Source organism: Pterocles gutturalis, unplaced genomic scaffold (assembly GCF_000699245.1).
Source record: "Pterocles gutturalis isolate BGI_N339 unplaced genomic scaffold, ASM69924v1 scaffold2676, whole genome shotgun sequence".
Classification (NCBI taxonomy): domain Eukaryota; kingdom Metazoa; phylum Chordata; class Aves; order Pterocliformes; family Pteroclidae; genus Pterocles; species Pterocles gutturalis.
The window spans coordinates 1-24,007 of NW_010102766.1; the positions used below are offsets into that span (position 1 = coordinate 1).

A 24,007-nucleotide genomic window follows, 5' to 3' on the forward strand; every position below is an offset into this window, starting at 1 on the left:
GCCTCCAACTAGACTCCATCCCATTCACCACAACTCTGTGGCTTCTTTTCTCCAGGCAGTTCACAATCCATCTCACTACCTGATCATCCAGATCGCACTTCCTCAGTTTAGCCTCAAGGATACTGTGGGAGACGGTGTCAAATGCTTTAGTGAAATCGAGATAGACCACATCTACTGCTTTACCATCATCTATCCATCTGGTAATGTGCTCATAAAAGGCTATCAGGTTGGTCAAGCATGACTTCCCCTTGGTGAAGCCATGTTGACTGCCTCTAATGACCTTCTTATCCCTGATATGCCTAGAGACAGCATCAAGAATAAGTTGTTCCATCACCTTTCCAGGGATGGAAGTGGGGCTGACCAGTCTATAGTTACCAGGGTCCTCCTTCTTGCCCTTTTTGAAGACTGGAGTGATATTCGCTTTCCTCCAGTCCTCGGGCACCTCCCCTGTTTCCCACGATTTACCAAAGATGATGGAGAGTGGTCTAGCACTGTCGTTGCTCCCTGTGCTTTGTGATCTTTTCTGTTTTGCACTTTGCAGTACCCAGGAAGTGGTCTCTTTTTACGTCAGACATCTTTTAGAAAAATAGCTAATTAAGCCTATCCTTTTTGATTCCCATAAAGAGACTTCGTCTCCTGTTCATCCTCACTCACACCCTCAGAAACAGACAACATCCTTCTGCACCTTTCCTTTTCTATTTTGTCCTGTTTCTGTAAAAAAGTAAGTGAATGTAGGGACTTGCAACCTCCACATAGCTTGAATATGCACCTCATGCTGACAGGTTATCTGTCTTTTTAAAGGTTAGGTATCAAACCTGAACCAGTGTACATGAGGGCAGTGTTATCCTCAGAGTGACATTCTGTAGAAGTCTGGGGAAGATAAGAATTGCAATTACGAATTATTTTTACCGTTTGCTCCATGGTGTTTTTAAGTCTTTAGATGTACAAAAGAAATGTACTTGTAGTGCTGTAATAAAATTCTACCCTATAAAATAATTGTGAAATAATCATTATTGTCACATCCTACTTGTCACACCTGTTCTCAGTATGTACTAAGAAGTGCATCTCATTTTTTTTTTTTTTGCTTAAATAATAAGAGCATGCCACATTCTTTTCTTGAAAAGCTGTGAAAGACTGTTTCCTGCCTTCAGCACTATTAACTGAAAGTAATGTTTTAGAACTTGGGTGCCAAAATGATTGTATACATTCCAATGACAGGGTTATATTTTCCTGTCTTTTGCCTGTCAACCTTATTATTTGCCATAGATTTGCAGAAGTAAATGAGGGTAACATTTTGTCTGGATAATTTTTGTGACCATTACACAAGACATAACAACAGAGAATGTTCTTGGCTACTGGAATCAAAGTTGCATTGTTTAGTTCTTGCAGTTAGAAAGTGTTGCTACTAGAAATTCAGTTATATTGGTAAAAATACCAGTCATTGAAAGGGTAGAAGTATGTCACCTACTGAGAACATTACTGAAGATCTCTTCAGTAGGTTGTAAATTCTTAAGGTTGCGAAAACATTCAATATTTAGGTGTCTTCTTAAAGAGCAGGATGTGTTTAGTATCTTAGTTATTTATGAGCTGAGCAAACCATTTTCAGATTTGGAGATGTGTGTAGTGGTTTAAACACTTTCTTCTTGACTATTCCAGCCAATCTTATGTAATACTAGCATTTCCCCATACACACACACATATATACGTCTATATAGTCACCATTTCACACACAGAATATTAGATTGCTGGTATTACTCAGCAGGCTTCTGTTCAATTGCATTTCAGTACTGTGTGCATTATTTACACCACAAAGCATTTATTTGAAATTGTTGATAATTTGTAATGTGTGAATGAAATATATCATTATCCTTTTTCTGAGCTCAGATTAATTTATTTTATAGTACTGTTAAACAATTTGTTTAAGTTCAGTAAGTTCATGAAAAGTAATGTTACGTTAAATATTCAGATAATAGTTTAAAAGGTTTGAAAGGTACATGTTCAACTAGCCAATTGAACAGTTGGCAACACTGCTCAACTTTTTCTTTAGTGCCTGGTCAGCCATTGAACTTCAAAGCGGAACCTGAGTCTGAAACAAGCATATTACTTTCCTGGACACCTCCACGCTCTGATACCATTTCCAGCTATGAACTGGTTTACAAAGATGGGGAGCACGGGGAGGAGGTAAGTGAAAAGACTGTACGTCTTTTAAATACTCTTTAATGAGTCAGGTGTAAAATGCTGAATTAGTAACTTTCTGTAGTATAAATGCCTTGATGTTTAACAGTTTGTTAAACCCAGCAGTCAGCCTAACAATAGACTAAGAGTGTGTAAACAGCAGAAAATACTATTGATGGTTACCAACCAGTGAAAGTCTGCTGTTGTTCACAACAAGTCATCTGCAGAAGTTGCATCCAGTTTCAGACACTGTGTCTCTCCAAGCCTGTTCCTCTACAAAGATTTGGAAGCAGAAGTGTTTGAGGGCGTCTTATGGACTCATTAAGATTTTTTTGCACTTATACTTGGACTTTGAAGTCTATGTTCAGCCTTAGAGAATTTTTGTTTCCGTTTGTCAGCATGTAAGAGAGTTCTTAAGCTTCTCTAGTCTTTCAGTATTTGAGAAGAAAATATGTTGTTTTTTTTCTAAAGATAAAAACCTGCTATGGACTTTCTCTGTACCACTATTTCTTAAAGAATTTTCAGTTTGAAGGCCTCTTGGTGTTAGTACTGTAGACTTTAGAATAAAGCTGTTCTTCTGTATGGAAACCATGTGATATTGCCAGACGTCCCAGACAAAAGAAAGAACTTGTCAGTCTCAGAAGGCAGCAGGAGAGTGTCAGCCTGCATCTTCAGCTCATTGCTGATGCTTCAACTGAGTTTATGGCAGCTTCACACGTATACTGTGAATGGATAAGCTTATTTTGTGGAAGGTGGCCAGATTTGTATTTCACCTCAAAACAGGATGCAAGTGCCTGCTTAATAAGTTACTCTTTGGAAGAATTTGCTTCTTAATAGTTTGAACACAGATTTAACTACAAGATTAAACCCAAGATCAGTCACATTATAAAACCCTGTAGTTCACTGTTATAAGAGGTAACTGTAGAATCATAGAATAATTTGAGTTGGAAGGGACAATGGAGGTCATCCAGCCCAACCAACCTGCAGTAAGCAGGGATGTCTTCCACTAGATCAGGTTGCCCAGAGCCCCATCCAACCTGGCCTTGAATGTTTCCAGGGACGGGGCATCTGCCACCTCCCTGGGCAACCTGTTCCAGTGTTTCACCACCCTGAGCATAAAATATTTCTTCCTTGTATCTAGTCTAAACCTCTCCTCTTTTAGTTTAAAACCATTACCCCTTGTTCTATTGCTACAGACCCTGTTAAAATCTTTATCCCCATCTTTCTTATAAGCCCCTTTTAGGTACTGAAAGGCCACATTCAGGTCTACTCAGAGTCTCCTCCAAACTGAACAACACCAACTCTCTCAGCCTCACCTCACAGGGGAGGTGTTCCGGGCCTTTGATCATTTTCGTTGCCCTCCTCTAGACCCACTCCAACAGGTCCATGTCCTTCCTGTGCTGAGGCCTCCAGAGCTGGGCACACTACTCTAGGTGTGATCTCACCAGAGCGGAGTAGAGGGGCAGAATCACTTCCCTTGACCTGCTGACCACGCTTCTTTTGATGCAGCCCAGGATACGGTTGGCTTTCTGGGCTGCAATTGCACACTGCTGGCTGAGGTCCAACTTCTCATCCACCAGGACACCCAGGCCTTTCTCTGCAGGGCTGCTCTCAATCTCTTCATCCCCCAGCCTGTATCAGTACAAGGGATTACCCCAACCCGTGTGTAGGATCTTGCCTTTGGCCTTGTTGAACCTCATGAGGTTTTCACAAGCCCACTTCTCCAGCTTGTCAAGGTCCCTCTGGATGGCATCTTGTCCCTCAGGGATGTCAGCCTCACTACTCAGCTTGTTGTAATCTGCAAATTTACTGAGGGTGAACTCAAGTCCATAATCTATGTCATTGATAAAGATATTAAACAGCACTAAGGGACACCACTTGTTACTGATCTCCATCTGGACATTGGGCCATTGACCACTACCCTCTGGAAGCGACCATGCAATCAATTTCTTATCCACCAAACAGCCCACCCGTCAAATCCATGTCTCTTCAGTTTACAGAGAAGGATGTTGTGGGGGACCGTGTCAAAGACCTTGGAGAAATCCAGATAGATGATGTCCGTGGGTCTTCCCTTGTCCACTGATGTGGTCACTCCCTCATAGAAAGCCACTAAGTTGGTAAGGCAGGACTTGCCCTTGGTGAAGCCATACTGGCTGTCTCAAATTACCTTCCTGTTCTCCAGGGTATAGGTAAGGCTTTGTTTGTGTGTTATTACCTGAAAAGCTTTTTCTATGTTGTACACAGCTATTACTTCCTCAAACAATCAAACAGTATTTCTGGCTCTGAATTTGACCCATTAAGCTGCAGACTTTAAAAACATTGTTGCTTAATATGCGTTTGTCAAAAGTAGTGTATTCATTTTTGTTTTGTTTTAGTTTGGTTTTGCTCTGAATTAATTTCTTGAATTTAAATTTTTGTCAATGGGATTATCATCAGAGTACAAAAGCATTTCTTCTATAGGCAACAAATTGAATTCTCTGAATATTAATCAAGACATCCTCTTATTACCTACCTTTAGCAACGAGTTTCCACTGAACCTGCTACGTCTTATCGCCTGCAAGGCTTAAGGCCAAACAGCTTGTACTTATTCCGTCTAGCTGCACGTTCTCCACAAGGCCTGGGTGCTTCAACAGCAGAAATCTCAGCAAGAACCATGCAGTCAAGTAGGTGTCTTTCCTTGCTAACTTTATTGGCTTGACTTGTATTTCTCAAAGAGATTAATCCCAGTAGCCCAGAGAGGCAGCAACAGAGAAAAGGGCAAAATTATAAAAATACAGTATTTATGGTGCTTAATACAGCAAAAGAATGCTTAAAATATCTGGGTTTGTAGGTGTGTTGTGACGAACTTCATGTAGTTGATCATGTCGTTGATGTAGGGCACTTAGATAGTTTCAGAAAAAAAACTCTGTAAACTGGTGTCTAAGGAGACAATATTATGCTGTCATAGTAGTATTTTATTTTATTTTATTTTATTTTATTTTATTTTATAATAGGATAAAATATTTTACCACGCAGTAGATGTACATTAATAACAGTCCTCCACTCATAAAGTTCCACCTGCCCAGTCTGCAGATTTCCTGTAATACTAGGTTGTTCATGCAGTATCTTTCTGAAGTACAAAAGATTTGTGGAGTGGTTCAGGTTGAATATTTCAGACTGCACCAAAAATTTCCTCATATCTGTTCTTCTGGAGTGGCTAATCATTCTGATTTTAAGTTAGATTTTTTTAATGTAGCCTTTTTATGGTGTTCAGTCATTTTTTACACCAGCAATTTTATTTTTTTTTTCCTCACTGGATGCTTATAGAAACAATGTCATGAAACTCATCACATTTGTCTGCAAATGAGATGCAAAAATTCTTCAGGGATTTATATATACATTTTAAAATATTTAAATTAAGACTTAATTAAAACAATCAGATATTCAAGGATGATGTCCAGAAGTGCTGCTCTTGCTTGATAAGTTATTCTTTCCTGACAGTTTGCATTACACTGTGTCATTTTAAAACTTAGTGCAATTCTGTTTGTATTTGTTTTAAATTAAATGACCTTTTCTTAAAGTAATATTATTCAAAACCGAAATTCAGATTCTTGGTTAACATGGGACTTCTTAATTTGCAGTCATGACAGAGGTGATTACACCATCATTCTTGTTAGTGTTCTCTATTAATAGTAATTAGTGTGACTGGAGATACAGTGCTGCAGACCTTTAACCGAAGCTAAATGTGCTTCTGAAGCATTTCTAAGGCATTTGGAATAAGCATAAAAGACAGTTGTATAGCACAAGGCTAGTTTTAGAGATAGTGCCTTTAGATAGCAAGGCACCTTTTAATTTTAGAAATCCAGAATCAATAATTCTATGAAGAAGAAGGTATTCATTTATTCTGGGAGCGATTTCAGCTATTTAGAGTGCTTATTCTCTTATAGTGGGTAAAGATTACTTAGTCTGTGCATACCAAATAAACATCTAGGGGCAAAGGTTGCATGTTCCATATATAAGCATATTGCCATTTTTCCCTTCTTGAATATAAGAATATGTTATGTTTTTTTTTCAGCCATATGTCTTCAGATAGTAGGAAAATCCAGTTGATTTCTGTGGGCAGACCCTGTTTATTTGCTGTAAAGGTTGCAAAATCTTTTTTTTTGCAAAGCTTTTGCATTTTAAGAAAAAAGTGCATGCATTCATAAAACTGCTTACATAAGTACCCTACAGTATGAATGCCGTACTTTGCATTTTCAGAGTATAATGGATTAAAAAGTAATAAACTTCTATGCGTTTGTTAGCAGTGATACCAGAATATGCTATTGCCTTTCATCTTGGTTTCAGAGAAGGATACTACAGGGATTTATTTCTTTACATATAAGATCCTTAAGGGACATTTTACTTGTATTTTACTTTCTGCACAAGTCAATGGTAAAAGAGGACTAAAATGTTTTGAGTACTTGATTACTGAATTAGCCTAAAAAAAAAAAACAGCCCAAATGTTATGATTCCCATCTGTCCCCCCATCCACCTCCTCTAGTTAGTTGAAATGCTGGTACATTCCCTCCTGTTTTCCCTTCAGAAGAGCAGTGTGCCATACTGAGTAAAAAGCCATTGATCCCTGTAGAAGAGCAGTAGGGAGCTGAAAGATACATGTGTAAATGCAACAGGTCACAGCAGGGTCCTAGGCCTTCTCTCTCGCTTTAATTTTGTTTGATGTGCCTAGTGTAAGTACCAGGAATCCCTTTGTTTCTTTTTTTCCCTTCAGAAATAGGTAGAAAATAGTAGATTAGAAAACCACCACTACCAAAAGACAAAGCGCCACAAAGATCTTGCACCCCAAATTTTTGTTTTCCTTACAAGAGAGAAGGCAGAAGTAGGAAAGGAGTCTACATCCACTACTTCTGCCAGTAAATTAGAACTATGAATCCTTTTTTGGTGCTCTGAATTATTTCCGTTAGTAAGCATAGACTTAGCTAAATCAAAGTGCATTTAAGCACATAAATGCATACCTAACTTTCAGTACTTGAATTGCCTCACTGAAAGCAGTGGAATGACGTACATGCTTAAATGCTCTAGAGCCTGGAAAAGGTAAATATGCTAACAGACTCCTTCGAGTACAAATCAGTAAAGGTGAGCACTTCTGCTCTCGAAGACTGATGCTGGTGACAAGAGACAAAAAAAAGTCAAAATCTCTCACCATTCTGATGTGCTGAGCTTATGAACTCTCTTTGTAAAATGAATACCTGCTTTCTTGACACATTGTTTGGGGGTAGATTTTTTTTTTTTTTTTTTTTTTTAACCTATAGAAGTTACCTACGTTACTGGTAGGATTTACTTCTTTGCTAGCAAAGGTGTCTCCAAGAGGAGTTAAAAAAATAAAACTGACAGCTGATCTAGGGTAAGTACAAGTTACAGTCAGAATCAACAAGCCTGTCACTTTTTCCTGGTAGGTAAATCTTTGCCTGAGACTTTCTTCCTCTTCTGTTGACTGCATGCTCCTAGTATGTTGGCTACAATAAATGTTTTGGTAAATGCTTTCCATTTAAACATAATTTGTTGTTGACTTGTGCCAGGCAACTCAGTTATAAAAAAAAATGGAAAAAATAATAATTTGTTTATGAGTGTGAGGAGGCTACAAAAATGGCGATTTATGGAACAATTTGTAGCAATTATTGCAAGTTTTTAGGTGTTCTGTATAAAGAGAATTTTTCTCAAAGCAAGTAAACCCACATGAAGAGGATATGTCCAAATTTGTAAGTAAATACATGTCACATGTTATTTAAAATACTACAGCTTGCACTAATTGCAATGATTATAAGATAGATCAGTAGTCATAGAAGTGTCACATTTTTGTTTTATTTCAAGAAGATTTTTAATTACAGGTAGGTAATATTATTTTGAGGTTTCACTTTCATGTATTTCCCCTACATTCTTTTTCACCATTTAGCTAGTCTACTCATTTTCAGTTTCCTCATGTTAATAAGCCAAGGTGCATATTATTGTCTGACGTTTTGCTTTTTTAAGTTTTAAATTTTTTTGTTTCTTTTTTATTTTCATTCAGTTGTCTTTTATTTATTTTTATTTTTTCTTTTGTTCATTTTTTTTCAATCACTCCTATCCTTTCACTCAAATGCTCCTTTAACCCACTGCTGAAATTAGAGCCATCAGCTCCTCCTCAAGACATTAGTTGCACAAGCCCCAGCTCCACTAGCATTTTGGTAAGTTGGAAACCTCCACCGGTGGAAAAACAGAACGGCATTATCACTGAATACTCCATCAAGTACATTGGGATTGATGGAGAAGATGTCAAGGCCCATGAAATTTTGGGAATTTCCTCGGACAGTACCCAATACCTTTTGGAACAGCTGGAAAAATGGACTGAGTACCGGATCTCTGTGACTGCCCACACTGATGTTGGACCTGGCCCAGAGAGCTTAGCAGTATTGATTCGGACAGATGAAGATGGTATGTTGCCTCCACTACATCAGTTTGAGCTCCTATGACTCTGTCGATCTGCTGTCTTTTCTGTAGGCTAACACTATTTTTTTCTGCTCCTCTTTTTTCCCAAATCACAGATATTATCACGCTTTGAGTTTTTAATCAAAGACTTGTCCTTTATACACCATTTGTATATAGATTTATTTTTTTTTAACAGAAAGTAACTTTTTGTGTGTGACGTGATTCTACTGCCCCTCTGAGCCCATACATATCCTTCTTGCTTCTCCTTTAACATGAAAATAACTCTCAGGGGAAAATCTTTCTGCCTTTTCCTTGATTTTACAGTCATTGTTATTTTTAAACACTTATGTCTATGAGCTTTTTTTCAGGTTTATGGTTTTGGTTTTTTTTTCTTTTTAACTATGTTCTTCTTCCATGTTGTGCTTTCTGATTTGGGTTTTTTTAGGGTTGGTTTTGGTTTTTTTTTCAGTTTTGTTTTTGATATTGGAAAACTGATGCTTCGCACTTTTTCTTTTCTTCCATGCTTGAAAGTGACAGAAGACAGCCCTAATATCAGCCTCCTTTTTATACTACAGAGAAAAAAAAAAAAAAAGCAAAACAAAGAATTTAGCAAACAAAAATAAGGAAAAGTTTTTTTGAAATCTCTTGTGTTTTTATTAGTATTATTATTATTTCAATGATTAAAATATCTCTTTGTACTGTAATGCTTTGAATCTCAAAGCATCTTCCTTGGCTTTTGTACATTTTTACATGTTTTTCTATTTCTCTAATACTCTTTTGTCTTCCATTTTTTGCATCAGTCATGTTTTTTGATCTTTTCACTGAGAGGTAGAGCAGACTGGTTGAGCATTTTCATTTGTTGAACAATTTGTATTCTTCAAAGAAAACGTAGTAAGCCTGCCCGTTTTTTTTAAAAAAACCAAAAGACATGGGTGGGACAGGTGCCTGTAATTCTCTTCTGTCCAATGATGTTGTTCCAGTTCCTAGTGGGCCTCCTCGCAAAGTCGAGGTAGAGGCTGTCAACTCTACTGCTGTTAAAGTCTCATGGCGCTCGCCTGTACCCAATAAGCAGCATGGTCAGATCCGAGGATACCAGGTCCACTACGTGAGGATGGAAAATGGAGAGCCAAAGGGTCAGCCCATGCTGAAGGACATCATGCTGGCTGATGCACAGGTAATTAGGACATTTTATGTTCTTTTCTACATCACAGTGAAGACATTTTGTGTACCAGAGGGCTATCCAGAACTGCCTTTTTTTTTTTTTCTTTCTATATTCCAGTCTACCAGCTAACACTTTTTATCTCTATTTTAACAACTTCTTTTTTTCAGAATACTTATGTTTAAGGTTCTTGGGCCAAACTAGATGCTAAACTGTGTCATTCTGCTGGCTCCTTTAAACCTGGAGACTTCACTCTGTACCTGTGCTCTGTGAAGTTTTAAAGCATCAGGGAGATCTGCAGCCAGGTCACAGTCAGTGTAGCAAGCTGTGCACTGCTTGATCCCCCCACCTGATATTTATTTGTTTTAACGGAGTACCTAGAATCATTAGAAGCCTGTGTTAGCCCGTTATTACAGTGTTTCTGTCATTAACATGTATCCTCACCACATGTTCCGCAGAAAATTAATTTATTTGTACCACTTTAGAGATCACCAAGATATTTATACTTGTCGTTAGCCATATCAATAACTGTACAATAAAATGAGGAGTTTAGTTTAAATAGGCATGGGGTTACTTGTGTTGCAAAATTTCCCATCGGTTTTATAAATTATGAGACATGATGAAAACAAAAGCCTGATGACATCAAGATTAAGAAGCTTCTAAAAATAAGATTTTACTGATTGAGATACACTGGTGCTCTGTAAAACTGAAGATTCCCAAAGCTCCTGGTGCTGAAGGAGTTATTCTGTACTGAAGCTATTAACAAGTACACACCTCTCACTTCTAGCTCTTGATATATAACTGGAATGACAGGAAATTATTAAGAAATTATCAACCTGGCATAAAGTAAATAGTCAAACTTGCCTCTTAAGCATGTTACGTTAATGTTTTTTGGCTTCTTTTGTTTCTTCTTCCAGTCTTAGTTCTAAATTTCAGCTCAGCAGGTACCTTTTTTGCAAACAGATCTCCTACACCTGCGTTTTGCTGATGACCATATTCTCAAAGTATTGTCTCTGTTGCTGGAGGTCTTTGTTGCAGTTTTACCTGCCAGTCTGTCTGTCTATCTATATGTACTTAATTATTTGGCAAATTTGGTGTTATTGTGACTTAAATTCAGTGGAGAGAAAGATGGAAAGAGGTGGGAAGGGAAAGCAAAAAGGGAGAGGACATGGAAAACGGGATGCTGCTGCACTTCGGTTCTCCCTTTCCTTGCACAGAATTTTACTTTCAGCCTCTGTGTGGTAGTAGTTTAAAGTCATTATAAAAACAGCAAGGTCAGAAACAAGACTAAGTGAGATGTTGGAGCCCAAATATCATAAAGGCAAAAATAATTTTTTTTCTTTTTTTGCCAAGTTTGGCTTTGACTTGCCTGCTTGCCATGGGTTCACTCTGGATCGTCAGCTCGTTTCTCCTCATGGCATTCCTTCCTGCCTAGCACACTTCTGTGATGCATGTGATCAGGTTTTGTGCAGGTATGAAGACCTTGGTGGTAGAAGATCAGTGTGGTTAGGTGTCAGGACTAAAAAATCTTGCTATTAATTTAAATGAGGCATTGATTTTATTTAGGAAACGAGTATAGTCTAGTAACATTATTAAGTATACCAGGTAGCTTTTAATTCTTCCTTGGTAGCTTTTAGTAGTACAATCTATTATAAAATATTACTACATGGTACAAGAGAATTCATTACTTCTTTCATCTTTCAAGGAAATAGAAGTGGCAGGTTTTCAGGGACAGCAGAAATGGAATTAAAAATGCCTGGCCTGATTCCATTAATCAAATTCAGTGTGATTCTACACAGTTAATTCAAATTGTACATGGTTTTTCCAGACATCTTTCATATTTATTTTACTATTAAGAAGAAAACATTACGTCAACCAGGCTACAAATCTCTTCATTTCTTTTGTTTTTCCTTCCAATATTCTTTACTCTCAATCAGTGGGAATATGATGATACTACTGAACATGTGAGTAATTTTTGATTGGCCAGAAAAATTGTGTGTGTTCGGTTTGGGAACTGATTTTTTTTTTTTTTTAATTCTTGCTTGTTTGCTTGTAGCCTTTTTTTATTTTTTTTTTTCATTTTTTTTCTGTGGTTTTCTTATATTTGGTCGTTTCTGCAAATGCATGCTCCTAACATCAATGCTTTTTCCCTTATAGTACTTTTTCTTTTTTTTTCTTTTTTTTTTTTTTTTCCCCAGGGAGAGCGGGGGTTACTGTTGCTTGCTTGTTCTGGGGTTGAGCATGATGCCAAAATGTACAGAACTGGTCTGTGTTTTCTTCTTTTGATGTTTGTCACTAACTTTGCCTTGCAATTTCCTCTTTACAAGAAGGTGTCAATAAAACAAAAGTGGTTCATAGTTGTGTAGCAGTAGTCAGATTTTTCTGTATTTATTTTAAGGTTAACTTTTTTTCTGTATAGCTGAAAGTTGAAATCAGCTGTGCTTTCTTTTTGGTAATTTCATAAATGTTTTTTGTATGCTATCAAGAAAGCCAAGTGCCCTGAACTGTTTGTACCTAAGTGACAGTGTTTGCTGTATCCAAATCACACTTTAAAATGACTCTTACTACATGGAATCATATCTCGTAAGCCGTGAAGTATTGTTTGGTTTAGATGAGGCTAATTCCTTATGAAAGATGAGAAGTGATTTTGGCCTTTAGGGTCAGTTTCGTTCTGAGATAGAGTCTAAGGAGGGGGGAGTTTTCTAGGTTTTTTAAGTGTGTTTTTATTTTATTTGAGCTATGTTGCCCGCTCATTCTGATCATTATCTTGTTATTTCTATATTACTAATAACTGACTATAAATTCAATGCTGAATTCTAATCACATCTGTACTAAGCTCATACCCACTGTCTTGAAAAATCCATTTACTGTGAATAGTCTGACCCATCATTTTTATATTAACTTTTATGGTTGTTGCATCTGAGGGGTGTGTGATTGCACATTTGCTATTTATTCTAGATGCATAAATATACCATCTCTCTGTCAGCAGTGAAACTTAGTGTAAATCCATTCAAGCATGTGCAAATGCAAAGGAGTAGTCCAGTGGTTACAGACTGGAAGCTGATGAGTTAGGAACTTTGAGCCTGTCAGTTGCCTCCAAATACTCTCCTTTTACATTTCCATATAAAATGTATTTATATCATGAGGGTCAAGGATTAAATTCCTCTAGCTGCCCTTAAAGCATGACGTAAGTTTAGTTCACGTCAAGTGGCTGGCCCTTCACCATCTTCTGTGTGTCTGTGTGTATGTCTGCATATGCATGTGTAAAAAAATTCTCTTTGTTTTGACACAGTTTGATCTTTCTCCCATTCATTTTTACTAGCTGAAGAGCTACTTGTTTGGTAGTTGCTGTTATTTGCTCATGGACCATCAGAGTTATTCTCTGACCAGATTTTTAATGGTGTTTTAGGTAGATCTTTTTAGACCTGAAGGGTGAGACGTTTCTGAAGTCCTTTGAGATATTTAGATGCACTATCCAACCAGTGACGCAGGTTGCAATGACACTGTTATGAAAGCATTGAGACTTTCTTGTTCAGCTAAACTGTCATTACTTACTAAGTGTGGATACAAATGCAAGACTCTTCTTACTAGGCATTTTATAACTATATCAGTGATGTCTTGTAAATGACTAAGTTAAACAGAGCTTCTCACATGGATACATTTCACAATATCAGTCGTATTCCTTAGGCAAGGTATTTCAGAAGGCTTTATTCACTTCTTGCACCACTAAGTCTTTGACCCTGTGCCTTAAACTACCTGAGGCTTGCTATTTAGAAGTGTGACGTCTTTTATTGCTTAAGCAAGTGAAACATCTTGCGTCGTGAAGTATTTCACAGAGAACAGTCTGTTGGTGCTCTCAAATGCTTACTGTCACTGCAAGTAGCACAAAAGCATGCACACTGTATGTAGTATACAGGGGTTATCTGAAGGGTTCCATGCTCTCCTGGGAAACAATCTATTTTTAATAAAAAGTTCTTATTTTATTTCATCTTAGGAAATGGTAATTTCTGGGCTACAGCCTGAAACTACGTACTCCTTCATTGTGACAGCCTATACAACAAAAGGTGACGGAGCACGCAGCAAGCCCAAACTCGTATCTACTACTGGTGCAGGTAAAACTGACATACCCGTTAATCTCTGACTAAATCCTTTTCCTTTTCCTGCTAGTGCTTTACTCCTACTATTTGGAAGTCTCCTGTTCTGTAAAAAGTGTTCATAGAACATAGGGTTTTCTGTTTCAGTATTTGGTCCTTCATTTATTTAGATAAAAACAGAACCAGTGTCCCCATTTGTCCTTGTCTCAGATCAAGATGTGGCCAAAATGTAATAATTAACTTTATACTTTTTAGTAGTTCTTCCATTCTGATTGATGTTTTCTTGGATAGGAAGAAATAGAAATTCTGAGCTGAGAAAGATATTTGAAGAACTTGTGAATGACTTTCCTGATCTTTCTGAGAGCAGCGATGCTGCTGCATGTCAGTAAGAACATTGAAAGAATCTACTTGTTTGACAGTCACAACTTATCTCAGAACCCTAACCATTCTATGATTCTATAAGAATGTGATTATTAAAGCAGGGAATTAGAAAACAGAATGAAAGTCCAGCCTGTGAGACCCTGAAACCCATATTGCTTCAGTGGCAATTTGAGGCATAAACTGGGGCAAAATACACCGTGCCACTGTGTTCAGTCTGCATTTGGTCACAGGTCATACTAGATGGTGGGTATCTGAGTGCCTGACCAGTTCAACTGGTTCACTTAGCACTGATGGCACAGATTGAATTGCTTTTAGATGAGGAACAAAGTTTTTTAAATTTAAATGGTTCACTGTGGCACAGCTTAACCAAATTATGCCACTACAGCCTTAGTCCTTAGTGCAGTGTTCACCTACAGGTGTTCACAACCTGTATGTATTCATTTTCTGGGTTTTGTAGTGTAGCCATTAGGGATATTCCATTACAATCACATGTAAATCTTTGTAGCACCATTATGAGCTTTCTTAATAACAATGTATTGTTCATGCTAGTATATATAAGTCCAAAAGGCACGTGTATTTGTATTTGTGCTGATTGACTCAATTTTTAAAACAATCACTGAACGTAAAGCACTTCTTATACTAGTATCAGAAACATCTCTATCCTTGTCTCATCAGCTTCCTTGGAAAAATCTCAGTCTTGGTGGCTAGCTATATTGTGTAGTTTCATTGCAGATTTTAGAGTCCCTTCTAATCGTTACTCTTGACGGATGCTGAGACCTAGCCTCCAATTTCTTATGCTTCCTGAATTCTCATGGTCTAGGAAAAAAAGTGATATATATTCTGAATTGCCAGTTTAAATAAACACAGTTATATGGATTATGATTTGGTTAGTTTCTAGACATAAACATAGGCTATGCAAACCTGCTTGCAAAACTTAAAGCTTCTGTGCATTTAGTCCTTGTTGACTGTTCATGTTTTGCTCTTCTAAGATGCTTCTGCTTTAGAAAGACAAACAAATCCCATGTCCCGTGAAATCCTGAGTGACTGAAGAGCAATTGAGAATCAGAGGCATGCCTGTAACATTACACTGTTCTAGTTGTTTGCTTCACCCTGTGGAGGAGTAATGTTTGTTCCTGATCTCTAGGATAACAGCTAGTCACAATTTTGTTCCTTTGTACATTCCAGGTTGTATAACCTCTTCACTTGCTGTTACAGCTTGCTGTGGTTGAGCTCTTTTTATAAGGAAAATTCATATACAGATTTTTGGAAAAGGAGACAATAAATATAGTCAGTACCAAGAGTTGGCAGCTCTCTGTCTTTCTGTGACAATACGTCAGGCACGTGAAGGAATGATGCATTAGGATCAGGGGCTTGTAAGTCTGAAATACACCCTGCTAGTCTCTAAGAGTTTCCGTTTGACTTTCTTTACCTAAAAAGGTGCTATTCAAATATTACAATAAAGCAAATGAAGGTTCTGCCTCTCTAGTCTAATTTTAAAGGTTTAAGTCAGGTGCAGCTGTATTAGAATGAGTGAGGCTATATCCGTAAGAGATGTGAAAGGAGAATAAAGGTCTAGGTGTTTACTGGAGAAGCTTACTATTCATAAGTTATTCAGATTTATAACTATTTTCCTGTGTCCAGGCAGTGATATAAATGCATAATTTACATTTTCATGTGGGAAAGATTCACCAAGTGTAAGTGAGCCTGCAATAGAGTAACTGCAGTCATGAGTGAAGTGCTGTTAATATATTCATTTCAGAATGTGTTTTTGTCTTACTCAGTTTCTGTTCCTAGTTTTTTGAAATCAGATGGAAGAAAAAGTGTTACTGGACATTTCTGAGTCAAAGTGTTTGAAAATTATAAATTAGTTGGAGCAGAAGCTACAAAATACACTTTACAAAATAATTTACAAGACTTTATAAAAATTGAGACTTACTAGTCAGTGATATCATACAATTTTCACGGAGAATTTAATAAGACCTTTAATGTCTGGGTCATAGTAGTTGAAGAATCTTATAGCACAACAGCTTGTCCATTGTTTGGAACTTACTCTCTGTGCTGGACAGCACTCTTAAATTACAGATTTCAGCAAAGAGGAGAAAATTTATGTTAAGACAGTGGTGTACTGTATCACAGCTAACAGAAACAAATTACTTCAGGTAATTTGGCAAAGGCAGCTTGCATGAGCTTCTATTAGTCATGACATACCCTTACAACTGTTTGGTGTAATGGCTGTGGCAAAGGGGTATGTGAGGGACAGCTTGCTGTGTATTTACAGAGCTGGACTAGAGCAGAGAATATATTTTTTCATGGGCAGTTTCATTTGGGCTCATGGCAAATTCAGGTATTATGATTGGAAGTTTCTAGACTGAGCTATTTTGTGATGCTACTGTACATAGGACTGCAGAGAATCCTGCTGTTTGTCCCACAAGACTGTAATGTTCACAAGTGATCCTTCTAAAATAAAATGTTAACTGAAAGCTATCTGGGAATAAAAAGAGAGAAAGAAAAGGATTTTCTCTCTCTATCAATAGTTGTGTGTTAACAAAACGAAAATTCAACACTTCACAAAATTAGATAGGCTCCATATTAAAAAAATAAAACATTGTTATTTACCATTTTAATCACAGGGTATTTTATTGGATAAGTAAGCTTTATTAGCTCCCCCATTCTGATCAAGAGCAAGTAGTAATTTCTTTCTTACTATGTAGTTACCACAAAGGTTAAAAAATAGTTCTAACTGTGAGGTCTGCCACAAGAAAAAAAAAAAGCAACTTATCACAAAAATAATGTAGTAGCACCTTCAAAGAGTCTCTCATATAGAAAAGTGAAGGAGTTATTCTCTTTGTGTGGACTTTTTTTCTCTTTTGTATGCTCCATTCATTTCAGTAATAGTTATAATATAGAGAAAAATATGGCCTGCAAAAGGCCTTCACAACCTTTTCTTTGTTCCATAAAGGCTCATAATAATCAATGAGGGAAAGTCAGAACTAGTCAGAGAGATATTCTTTACTCAGCAAAAAGCATAGTACAAAACGTGTAAAACTCCTGGGAATAACACTTGCAGGTGAACTAACATTTAAAAGGAAAGATGTTTGGAACATCAGCTGTGATACCTGTGCAATTAGAAGCAATGTCATGACTTAGGACAGATATAATGAGGAAAGAGCTTATTAAATGCAGAATTTTCTTCAAGCTGTGCCATTCCTACCTCCTTTTTCCTAATTTATTATGGAATGGTAGTCAGAACTTCTAACAATAAGAATTGATTTGCTGGGTGCCTGAGAACTGAAGATAAATAATAAAATCTATTGAAGTGTTTAAGTACAGTAACCAGAGTTCACAGTGCAGCAGTTACATTCACATGGGAAGCCTTTGAATGCGGATTAGACTAACTGGTCTTCACGGAAGACCATGTTATCATGGCACTGCTACTCCCAAAACTATTCTAGTCTCTTGACCTGTCAGGTATTGGTACACAATGAACACTAAATTTCAAAATAGTTATGGAAATGCTTCATTGTCAAATCAGTCATTGTAATAGAAGCAGACTTTTTTGAAATAGAAATATTAATGAAAATATAAATGAAATATATATTTATATAAATGAATATGAATAAATGAATGAATAAATAAAAATAAGTCATACGTCTATAAATTAAATAGAAACAGAAAATGAGAGCAACTGATATCTGGAATGTACACAATATAAGTTGTGCAATGGGATTTCCCATTCGATTAGGGCTAATTCAATCCTCTAGACTGAATGTTCTCACCACATTTACAATCTGAACTTCTCTAAAAGACAAATCATCAGTTTGAACCAGGTCCCAATTAAGAATTTGAGGGTATCTGATGTGTGGGTTAGGAAGAGCTTCCAATTTAGTCTTCTTCAGAAGAAATTCAGTTCACATGCACCAAGACCATGCTGGAAACTAAATTGTGTGTGATAAGCTAGGACAATCAAGAAATTAAATTCCAAACTGTATGCCACTCCAAGCTGAAACAGTGGGAATGGTTCTGTCATATGTAGTAATGATTGTTGATGACAAGGTTGGTCTGGCTTCCCTTCTACCACATTTTAACTGTTAATGGCAAAAGTTATGTTAGATACATCCAGAAACTTGCATTTTCTCCATTAATATTATTATTACTACTACTATTATTATCATTGATTATTTTTCCATTTACAGGAATGGCAGAAATATGCATTGGATTAAATTAATGAATACTTATGACAATACTCTTTTTTTTGCAAGCAAGGATTTGTAAGTGAGACAGAACCATTCATAAGATGTCTGTTTGAAGTTTTACTTCTTGACTTGTGTCCTCTGAGTGTTCTCTGAATTTAGAAATAATGGTAAGGGAAGAAGACAGGAAACAGTAAAGGGCTTTACTATCATAGCTCATTATACGGTATGACTCAGTAGTGCAGGAGGTGGACATTATTTCTTCTCTAAGATAGTAATTTGTGGAGCTAAGAGTGAGGGTAGAGAAAATTTATCCCTAGTCCTGTTAAAACTAGCCTCAAGAGTTGTACACACAATTCTGTTAGTATTTATCATCTTTAAATAACATTGTGCTACAGTTCCAGGCAAACCTCGGCTTGTGATTAGCCACACACAGATGAACACGGCTCTAATTCAGTGGCACCCTCCTGTGGACACTTTTGGCCCGCTGCAGGGTTATCTCCTGAAGTTTGGTCGCAAAGACATGGATACATTTACAACCATGGAGTTCTCAGAGAAGGAAGATCACTTCACGGCCACAGACATTCACAAAGGAGCTTCTTACGTCTTCAGGCTCTCAGCTAGAAATAAAGTGGGCTTTGGGGAAGAGACGGTTAAGGAGATTTCTGTTCCTGAAGAGGTGCCCAGTGGATTTCCCCAAAATCTCCAGTCGGAAAGCTCTACTTCTACATCAGTTCAATTAACTTGGCAGATGCCACTCTTGGCAGAGAGAAATGGCATTATCACCAAATATACCATCTTGTACAGAGATATCAATGTTGCTTACCAGCCAGTTGAACTCCCTGTTGACCACTATGACACTTTCTGGCTTAAAACCAGATACCACATATGATGTAAAAGTACGTGCCCACACAAGCAAAGGGCCTGGTCCATATAGTCCAAGTGTCCAGTTCAGGACACTACCTGTGGATCAAGGTAGGATTTGTCTGCTTATGGCGTTGACCTTTAAAGGAGTATCGGTCTTTGGATATCAGTGTTTTTGAAGCTGTAAATAAAACTGACCAGCCCATTCATAAAAATAGGTTCTTCAAACAGAAAAGGTAAAGTATGTAAATCTTATTATGTTTTGGATGCCTTAGAATTCAGTTGTCCCTTGCCAAGCAAGTTCTGGCTAACATCTTCACAATTTTTTCAGGTAAGGAAAATGTGTGTGTTGGGTTGTCACTAGATAAGAATGAGAATGAGTTAAAATGTGATCTTTAAATATGAGCAAAACAGGTAGGAAAATTGAATCCTTGTTGCCTTTTGACCTAAATGGAAATCTAATACTCGCAGGTAGCAGTGGAAATATGACAAGATCTAAGCGGTAAGATGTTGTTTATATACATTGTTTCTTTTTTTCCAGCAGTGTTTGCAAAAAATTTTCATGTTAAAGCAGTAATGAAGACTTCTGTTTTGCTGTCCTGGGAAATTCCAGAAAATTACAATTCAGCCTTGCCTTTCAAAGTAAGTTACTTTACATTTGTACGAGAGAAAATACAGAACCTAGAGGATGTCATTCACCTCATTAATTAGCTTACTGAACATGTTAAGTATTTTGGTATAGCTGTGTTTAAGAATGCAAACTACTCAGCAGTATCGACCCAAACTGTTAAATTCAGTTATTGGGCAATATGAGCTTTCCACTGTTGTGGCAGTATTTCCAAATCAGATGCATACTGGTTATTATGCATGGTATGAACATCTTGCTAGTTTGTAATTTGTTGCCACTGTATAGCAGAGAAAGCAGTGAAATAAAAGAATATTTTTTTTTTCTGTCATGACTGTAACTGAGTGCCATTTTGATGCTTATCTTCTCACATTTAACACATTTTTATGTTATGACTCTTTTACTCCACTAACTACAGTATTAGTCAGGTAAAGAGACTCAGTGGAACTTGCAGTATGGCTTTCATTTCTCCTGCATCATTCTTCATCACTTGTGTCATTTCGGGCACTGGCAACTGAAGAGCAGTATTTTAGTAACGAAATGTTGCAAAAACCTTTTTGAATAAGCAGTGTGAATTAAAAAGTCAAGGTACCTTTCACAACAATCTGGCTTGATATAAATGCTGGATTAAAGGGAAACTACTGTATTTTAATAAGTAAAATTGCATTTTAGGAATGCTTACACTGCTTTAAAGTAATGTAGTTCATTTTTTTTTTTTTTTCCCTGAAAGCAAGAAGTTTAATTGCAGTAGTGAATTCAGTACTGTCTTCCAGCCTAAAATGCCCAGTAACATTAATTTTCAATGTATAGCTAGGTTCATTCCTTAATTCAGTGTGACAGTATCAGTTGCCTTCTCGTAGTAACCAAAACCAACTTCAATTTATATATTAACTTAGATCCTTTATGATGATGGGAAAATGGTGGTGGAGGTTGATGGACGTGCTACACAAAAGCTGATCACTAACTTGAAGCCAGAGACATCATACTCGTTTGTGCTGACAAACAGAGGGAATAGTGCTGGAGGTCTTCAGCATAGAGTGACGGCAAAGACTGCACCAGACGTGCTTCGTACCAAGCCAGTCTTCATTGGAAAGACCAACTTAGATGGCATGATAACTGTGGAACTTCCAGAAGTACCTTCAAATGAGAATATAAAGTGAGTGAATGAGTGACATACCATTGCTTTTATCTCCAGAAAGATGATTATTCTTACTGTGAATAAAATGTAGAGCTGTAATGGTGGACCAGAGCTTTATTCTTCACAACGGTACAGAGAGTACAGCACTCCACAGTAGTATTTGGACTAATATTGGTCTAATGTTTGAGGATACTAGACTGAGAGGTGCTGTTGACTCTCTTGAGGGACAAGAGGCCTTGCAGAGAGATGTAGAGAGATTAGAGCATAGGGAGGTCATCAGTAACATGAAATTTAACAAGAACAAATGCCAGATTCTGTTGTTAAGGTCTTTGCATACATCCAACAGAGGGCAACAAAGCTGGTGAAAGGGCTGGAAAGCATGTCCTATGAGGAGCAGCTAGGGACTTTGGGCTTGTCTGGTTTGGAGAAAGGGAGGCTGATGGGTGACCTCATTGCTCTCTGCAGCTTCCTGAGGAGGAGAAGTGGAGAGGGAGGTGCTGATCTCTGCTCCCTGGGTTCCAGGGATAGGATGCGTGGGAATGGTTCAAGGCTGTGTCAGGGGAGGTTCAGATGACATTGGGAAAAATTTCTTTACAGAGAGGGTGGTCAAACACTGGAACAGGTTTCCTAGAGAAGTGATGAATGACCCAAGCCTGTCGGTGTTTAAGAGGCATTTGGACAATGGTCTTAATAATTTGCTTTAACTTTTGGTCAGCCTTGAATTGGTCAGGCAATTGGACTAGATGATCATTGTAGGTCCCTTCCAACTGGAACTATTCTATAAGTTTGTCAGTTAGCCAACTATGTAAGACTGAGTGAAATATAGATGGAAATATATAGAGAAGGATCATCATTCAGTTTGTAGTCTCAGAGTACTTTTGTGTTTCATCACTGATTTAAAATAGCAAATAGAGATTAAGGAAGCCAGTTGTGTTTTGAACAATGTGTCCTCTCAAGAAGAATGGATAACCCATCCATGGGTATCTGCCCCGCTGCAGCCCCTTAAAATAGTCATACTCTGTCATTCCAGGGTTACATGAAGTTTTAAAGACTTGCTACTGCACTTATATTAATTCAGATTAATTAATTCTGAAGTTATTTTTATTAAAAAAAAGAAATTTCCGGTCCTTTGCACTGGTCCCAGAAAGAATACGGGAGATTTTGCAGAAAAATTTGGCAGAAAGTTTACTAGAGGTTACTTAGATTTTGTGAGAAAAGGTGCTATGGAGGTTTAAATGACAGAAATAGGACTAAAGAGCTGACAGCACACAGTCAGCAGGGATTAGAAAGGTTGGACAGTAAACATTTGCAAGAAAACATGAAGCATGGTATGATCAGTAAGTGTTGTTGCCATGCTTGTAGTGATTCTTGTTGGTGTATAAGGTTCCCATGTGTAATGTAAAGGAAATGGGGAGGAAAATGAGCAAGTCATTAAATGTTGTTGGGGATTCAACTTGTCTTCTCCCTGGTGGATTTTTACTGACAGCTTTGTAGAAAGCTGCTCCCCTTTTTCATTACTGACTGAGGATTTTGAGGAGGTGAGCTCAAGAAACAAATTACTTTGAGACATTAAAAGGATGAAAACCTGAAAAATGTAACCATTATCATTAGATTGAGTAAGATGCGGTCAGTAACAAATACAGCTAAGGAAGACTGAAGATGGAATGAGTCAAAAAATATTTATGAGGCAGAGCATTCTCAGAGAGAAAAACGTGCAGGGTAGCTGGTCAAACAGTAGCAGAAGTTAGCAGTGGAAAAAAGAGCCAATGCCATTCTTTTTATGTAGTGTAAAAAAGTGAAAGAGGCTAAGTGACCTTAGGAAAGGTACATTAAACCTATGGGGTCTAACTGCCAGTTTTACAAATAATGTATCATCTCCTCCTTCTATATCTATTTCCTAAGAAGACGTGATCAGGCTTGAGATAGGAAAGCAAAACAACAAGTAAAAAGATTGACTTGACCCTCGGAAGCAGGCATACTAAAGCAACTACATACTGAACAGAACAGGCTTACCTGATGTGTGTTAGAATAAGTAAGATTATTGCACCTATGGTCTTTGTATGGGAAGAATGATTTTGTGTAATAGTGATGTTGACATTTTTACAGTTGCTGTTCCTCTATGGGTACATTATATGCTCATGAATGTCTCTATCTTACTATGAGGTACCATACATCGAGAATCTTTCAATAATACACAGAAGGTGAAAGAGTTCATAGTTTGCTCTAATGACTTATAGGTAAATACTAATGGAATTGAGGGTAATGGACAAAAGAGCCTTTGTAATTTATTAAAGGTGATAGAAGGAGTTTTCCTTATTTCAATATTTGATGGTGATACAGGTGATGGGTAATACAGGATAGAAATTGGAACAGAGATCTCCTTATGCTAGATAAAATGGATCTCTTTTGCTGGCATCATCTCAACTGAGGGATTTCTTCATTTTCATGTAGTATTTTGGGCTAATCTAAAGCAATTTTTATATGTAAAGGATAGTTTACGTTTTTCTGAATCTCTTCCATCTTTGAAAAATCTTAGGTAGAAACAGTTTTATGGAAGACTTTGTAATACTCAGTAGTTCAAGCAATATCCAAGCAAAAAAAAAAAAATTCCCCCCTTTTCCCCCAAAAAAAAAAAAAAAACCAAAAAAAAAAAAAAAAAACAACAAACAAACCTCAAAACAAACAAGCAAATAATAAAGCAAATAATAAAACATGTTTTTCAACAGATGCTGCATTTTCTGGAGTTAGCTAGAAATGACGGAACTTTGTTGTCCTTTACAATTTGCAGCACTGTATATTTATGTGAACAGTTTCATTTTTCTGCTTGCTGTTGATGTACTTGTGCTTTCAGCTTTAAAATACTCTGTATGCACTGAAAGCCTTAGTGGATGATCAAAGTTATGAATGGAGGGCATGCATGAAGAAAGTGTGAAAGAG

The 24,007-nt window shown here is 37.2% G+C and overlaps 1 protein-coding gene across 1 annotated transcript in view; it reads left to right on the forward strand.

The window, feature by feature from the left end:
* Positions 1-2,047: 2,047 nt before the first annotated feature.
* LOC104471163 (receptor-type tyrosine-protein phosphatase delta-like) overlaps positions 2,048-24,007 on the forward strand; it is a gene marked incomplete at both ends in the record, with an annotated part of 111,359 nt that continues 89,399 nt past the window's right edge. The window contains 10 exon segments of the mRNA XM_010086408.1: positions 2,048-2,181; positions 4,694-4,838; positions 8,320-8,625; positions 9,600-9,793; positions 11,716-11,742; positions 13,773-13,890; positions 18,842-19,289; positions 19,291-19,418; positions 19,852-19,949; positions 20,829-21,088. Of these exon segments, the coding sequence (XP_010084710.1) occupies positions 2,048-2,181; positions 4,694-4,838; positions 8,320-8,625; positions 9,600-9,793; positions 11,716-11,742; positions 13,773-13,890; positions 18,842-19,289; positions 19,291-19,418; positions 19,852-19,949; positions 20,829-21,088 (1,858 nt within the window).